Genomic DNA, 6,000 nt, shown 5'->3' on the forward strand with positions numbered 1-6,000 from the left:
CACAAGCTTATGAAAATATGTGTGTAGTTAGCCACTCACCGCACCGTCGCCAGCGCCGAGCCTGGTGTAGCGGCGTAGTCTCAGCCGACGGGTCAACACAGACAGAATTTTGGAAATGTGTTTACGGCACGTGGGTGGTAAACAACGGCAGCCTGGAGCTGATCTGACGCTGTCGCTCGTGCGGATGACTGCTTTACTGTTGGTGGAATTGGGTTCCAGACTGTGGTGTTTAACCGCACTACTACGTGTCTCACTGTGATCACCACTTCTCGGTCCAGCCAGGCTGACAATGTGAAGTGTCACTTCGGCGCAAAGTACCTGAAAGTAAAGCGATTATTATTATTGTTATTTTAAATATACAAACTAAACATGCGGTGAAAGAATCTAAGGAAAAATACCACTGACAAAAATTGGGTTTGAACAACATTCTGGAAGATTTTGATGAAGTTACCACTCTCATAAGCTGTTCTCTAACACCCACTTTAATAACATTGTTATTTTAATATTTTATAATATTAACATTACAAGCTGGTTCTCCAACAAAGATTAAAACCTGCTATCTCTAACATACAAAAAATGATTTAATGTATTATGTTCTCTGTCAGGATCGAGGATTTTCTTTCCAAAACACAGCGTGCTTGGTTTTACTTTTAATTCATATTAATAAGTAATCGCTTCATACACTTATTTTCGAAGTGAGTTCAATACATTTCTGTAATTTACACGTAGGTTCTGTTTACTACGAACATTAATCCACCACGACACTTCATGGCCCTAGCATTGCAATCAATATTCTGACTGGAAAAAATGGTACTTTGTGAGCCAGACAAAAATGTTCTTTTATCAATGGTTTTTTGTTTGTGGTTCGTCTGTCTAAATCAAAAAGAATTCCGCGTACGATAAAGTTACAGCTAACGCTACGTCGCCTTTCTTCTCAAAGACCTACAACTGCTTTAAGAAACTCATGTAAGTGGGCTCTTCACGTGAACTCTTACGACATGTGACTAAATTAAATTCTGAAGAAGACTATTTCTGGGATGTTGCGCTGTGTAGTCTGGTAGGTACTGACTGACGCTTCAGAGGAAATTACTGCCTTTACACCACTCTAACAATGGAGGCAGCAGGATCGTCTTAAACGTCGGTCAATACCTACCAAACTACAAGGTTCAACAACTCAGAAGACAGCCAGCTTCATACTCGTCAGCTTGAAAATCTCAAATCTCACCAAATTAAATTACAATTCTATGATGTAACAGATTTTAACCCTTCAAGTCCAAGTTATTAAATATTTTAATTTTAAAATACACGGGTTATTTTTGTCACGGAAAAAAGTATTCAAATCTATACTTTTTTAAAAATGGGAATTATTTCTCCCGGTAAATTTAAAAGAGTTATATAGCTATTCCGGTATTTGTCAAGTAGATCTGAACCCGCGAAATAGGCAGGATAATCGTACACCTGCCAGCCCCTGCTGACACGTTACATATATATATATATATATATATATATATATATATCAATCTGTGTGCTCATGTTAAAGAGACTGAAAGCATGGTTTGTTCCAGATTGTACTTGCTGCTGTGTCTTGAAATCCGGTAAAACTTTGAACGTAAATTATACAAACCGGTTCTTAGAGATGCTTTGAGCATACTTGTAAAAGCTGGAAACAAATTTACGTACCCTGAGAGCGTAACTGATGGCAGAATACCAGCGCGTCCATCAGTGTCGCAACGGTTTCAAGGGAAACAACTGATGTACCGTATTGCAGTGATGCTATCACGTTCTCACGGCAGCGAATATGAAGATGACTGTCTTCTGGGACGTCGGGCAGTGGTAGATGTTTACCGATGTTTCAGAGGTTTTATAGGCCTGATAATGGAGGAAAACGCGTCTGAAACGTCGGGAAATGTATACGAGACTACGTGGAGCAATATCCCAGAAGAAAGTCATCTTCACGCTACTAGTAGTTCGAATGGCAACTTGCCATTTACGATGGAATGTATAAAACTTTGTTAACCATCTCAGAAATTTCTTATACTTAGCTTATCTGCCACTAAATTAAAGACTATCCAAGAAAAACAAAATATTGTTAATCATATTTTAATCCTACCAGAGAATGAGAAACAGCGTTCTATACTAATGTAGCGCTACAGCCTGTAAAGGTACGAATATTATTAAGTATCTGTCATAAATATTATAATATTAAAATGGATTTTAAGATGTTTGGGGGTAAACTAAATTCAACTGATTCAAGATAAGGCCAAGTGGCCAGCTATTGTGAACACCGTAACGAAACCCAGATACCAAATAACGTTGGAAATTTCCTTACCATATAAGAGACTATAGCATTTCAAGTAATCTGCTCCATAAAATTACTAATACTGTGGTAGAACATCCTAAACGTTGACACCCCTACAAAGTCAGTCAAAGGGCCACATCAAGAACCAGTTAAAATCCTCTGACTCACTATAATATATATTCTTCCGGTCTCTCTCGGTTTTCTATGTGGTGACTGCCAAAAGCTTACACATCTATGTTTTTGGATTTTGTGCGAGTGGAATACAAGAAAAGATCCTTAGAATTCATATGCACAGTACTAACCCAATCGGAAAACATGAAGGAAAATTAAATTCGTCCAACTATCCTATTCGACATCGAACTTCATCTGAATCTTTGATAAAATAGTTTTCGTGATAAAACGTGCTGTGGAATACACAAATAGGTACGATCTTCCTTAAAGCGTTATTCATTTCACGAAGGTTTACTAGAGGTTCAGAGACATTAGAAACTTCATGCATCTCATCTGGAATAATTGTCCTGTTCCACTAAATCAGCCCTAAATTTGATTTTTAATGCCTGTCTAAATTTCTCAAGCATCCAGTCTTTGCATTTGATACTGACTTACTAATGATACTAAATAACTACAAATAAATATAAATCTATAGGCTATAAACACATTTCCATACGCTTTAGACTGGAAAGTATGTGTCTTTCTCTAGTTTGAACTAAAGCGGTGCTCTACTGATAAGCGTCTGGAAAGCATGTTGTAAGGTTCTACTATAAGCCTTTCCTGTAAAACAGCGCGGCCGACAAATGTCACACACTGAATAATTTATCAGTTAAGCCCATAATAATTAAGTCAGACAACATGGTTTGAAATGTGTTGGTAAATATTCTGAAGATATTTAAATTACTTCTGCATTATTTAGTCAGTCTTTTGAGCAAAGGTTTAGGCCTATATATTTACTATTCCTATACTAGCAATTTATAATTAATTAGGCCCTAATTAACCACGATAAAACCACCGAACATCGCTGCCAACTGGTAGAAACGCCTGCTCATCATTCGAGACAATTTGAGGTTTTTACTTGGTTTTCCCGAGTCACTCATGGCAAATGTCGGTGTAGATACTTAAAAATCAGGCCACGATTATTCCCTTCCGTGTACTTTCCAATTCATTATCCATTAATCGTTATTATTCGAAAATATATAGCCTAATCTGAGTTACTGATAACGCCATTAAACAAACCACACATAAAGAAACATAAGAAAAAATCTATTGATATTGCATCCATATAGTACGACACAGGCAACACAATTTCTATTGAATTACGATCAGTAACGTAGCAACAATACTTTCATAATACGCCAAAAAGCTATACGTTGTAAAAACGTAAGCATTTCACATATTAATTTCGTAACTATTAATACACTGCAATTTAATGTTTATAAATACAGAACATGGAATCCTTTAATTATGACGGAGACTAGTCTGCCAGGAAGCCGACCTTTAGAAGAAGAAAAGAAGACGCCATACACACGACTCTGATATAAAGTACGAAACTAACAAATGAATACGACTACTGCATAAGTTTCGAGCCACGCACTACAATGTTATTTTCAATACACAGATAAATGGTAGGTGATCTGTAATTCTACATGCTTATATTTTCCTCCCCCTGTGCCAATTTAAAAAAATTGCAATTAAGATTACTTTATGAAAATCTGAACCTTGACTGAAAATAGGATGAAGTCCGCGACTTACTAATATGACCGTAAATAATTACCTGATACGAACTAAATTTAGTGTTGGTTTTCACACACACACACACACACCACAATACAAATACTAACAGTACAGGAAAGTGAAAAGTTAAGTTGATTTTAGACAGGCTGATAACACTCAATATAATAATATATACACAAGCTATAGCCTAAAGCTGTTATAACAAATTTTAAACTAAGATATTAAAAAATCCTAACATCCCTATTTTCATGCGAATCTATCAGAAGAAACAAATACAAATATATGTGTTCGGAGGTTACTGCAGAATTTACAACTTAAATTATATTTCGAACGATTCAACAAGAGTAACAGAAGTTAGACTCCTTTTATTTAGTTGTGTAACAAATAATTTTAATGGCCAGTTTAGTTAACTGTAAAGAATCTTTCAATAATCATAAAATAAGGGTGCTTGATACACTGAACAAGTCGCAAAACTGCCTGATTCTGAGTAGTTTTATTAGTCACAGCACTAAGAAAAAGATAACAGTAAGAAACTTGTTTGTAAAGATAATCTGCTTAATATGGTCGAAGGATTAAAATGAATTAATCACTAATAACACCAATCATTAACCTCTTTAGTTCAATTAGTAATCGGCAAGTCATAACTACGATAGTACCCACTAAATGCCAATTAATAACCTGATATTAGGTACGTATTCACACTACTTTTGACAATGGAGCACAGTACTACAGCCATGCGACATTTATTTGCCTGACACGTAGAACCTCATGCGTGCGTACGGCGTGGAGTGACGTCTGATCGCTGCGGTGTCTGGTCTCAGCTGCCACGATCTTCACGCGGCACGGCTGTCCACGTTATTGGAAGCAGGTAGCACCGTGTCGGTTGGGTTGCCTCCCTCACGGGGGCAGGCGCACTGTGTACAAGAAACTCTGACGGCATGCGCGCACAAAACTCTACTTGGTTGTCGTTATCAAGTTACTTTATTCGCTTTTCTATAGAATCGAATAAAGCTGGGGTAGTTGGAGTGGTGGATACTGTGTTTTATAGAGGGGGAATGCTTGTTTCATACATCTATAACAATGGGTAGGGCGAAACAGAGTCTAGGAAAATAGTACTGGGGTATCAGAGTAGCCCTGGAGTTACATACATGCGATACTTCACTGTAGATTTTAACTCCTCTTTAATAACATTAAATCCGTATTCTTTCTATACCGTCAATTCCATAACATACACAAATGAATATATTTTAAAATAATGTTGTCAAATACAAGTTCTTCCTTAACGAGCCAGTTCCATTCATGAAACGTCTTGTCCAAATCTGTTTTGTCTGCTGTAGATAAGAATTAAACGCGCGTAAGAAGAGAAATTGACACAGCACAATAAAGCTCTAGTGACCAACTTCAACGTATTTTGTATACATGTTTCTGACAAAGTAATATATTGTACATAGTCAGAAATATTTGCCTCATTGTTTACAGACTAGATATGAATTTCAAATATCAAATCATGTGTGAAGGTATTTCTTGTTGAAGAAACCTACTGTAATACTTTCCAAGGTTTTGAAAAAGTTAAATTGATTTGTTTTAATCAGAGCTATCACACATTTCACAAAGACTAAACATGAAAAATAAACACGTTATAAGGTAATTCAAGGAAGCACGGAGTTTAAACAGGAAGCTTCACCGTGTTCATACACGTAACGTGGATTTCATAACTGAATTTCATTAAGTTTATGAATGAACATTCCGAAAACTGAATGTATCAGTAACATGGACTGAATATGTCTGCACTCTTCACCAAATTTTAATAAGAATTAGAATGCTCAAATCATGCATAGTAAGGAGGAGAAATGCGAATACATTTTGGTCGGAGTACCTACGAAAAGATCACTCAGGAGAATAAGCAGTATATGTTAAGATAATATTAAAATGGATCTTAAAGAAATAGGACGTAAGCATGTAAAATGGAATAG

General features: G+C 36.3%; 1 protein-coding gene across 1 annotated transcript in view; it reads right to left on the reverse strand.

Annotated features, from left to right (window-relative positions):
* Positions 1-4,967, reverse strand: part of nkd (NKD inhibitor of WNT signaling pathway naked cuticle) — a 181,088-nt gene extending 176,121 nt beyond the window's left edge. Inside the window, exons 1-3 of the mRNA XM_087357893.1 lie at positions 4,929-4,967; positions 4,808-4,873; positions 40-318 (exon numbers count right to left, since the gene is read on the reverse strand). Of these exons, the coding sequence (XP_087214019.1) occupies positions 40-318; positions 4,808-4,873; positions 4,929-4,967 (384 nt within the window). The remainder of the gene's footprint in view (positions 1-39; positions 319-4,807; positions 4,874-4,928) is intronic.
* Between the last annotated feature and the right edge of the window lie 1,033 nt (positions 4,968-6,000).

Source organism: Zootermopsis nevadensis, unplaced genomic scaffold (assembly GCF_977971745.1).
Source record: "Zootermopsis nevadensis isolate Lab colony 2312 unplaced genomic scaffold, Znev_1.0 Znev_ptg000029l, whole genome shotgun sequence".
In the NCBI taxonomy this organism is placed as follows: domain Eukaryota; kingdom Metazoa; phylum Arthropoda; class Insecta; order Blattodea; family Termopsidae; genus Zootermopsis; species Zootermopsis nevadensis.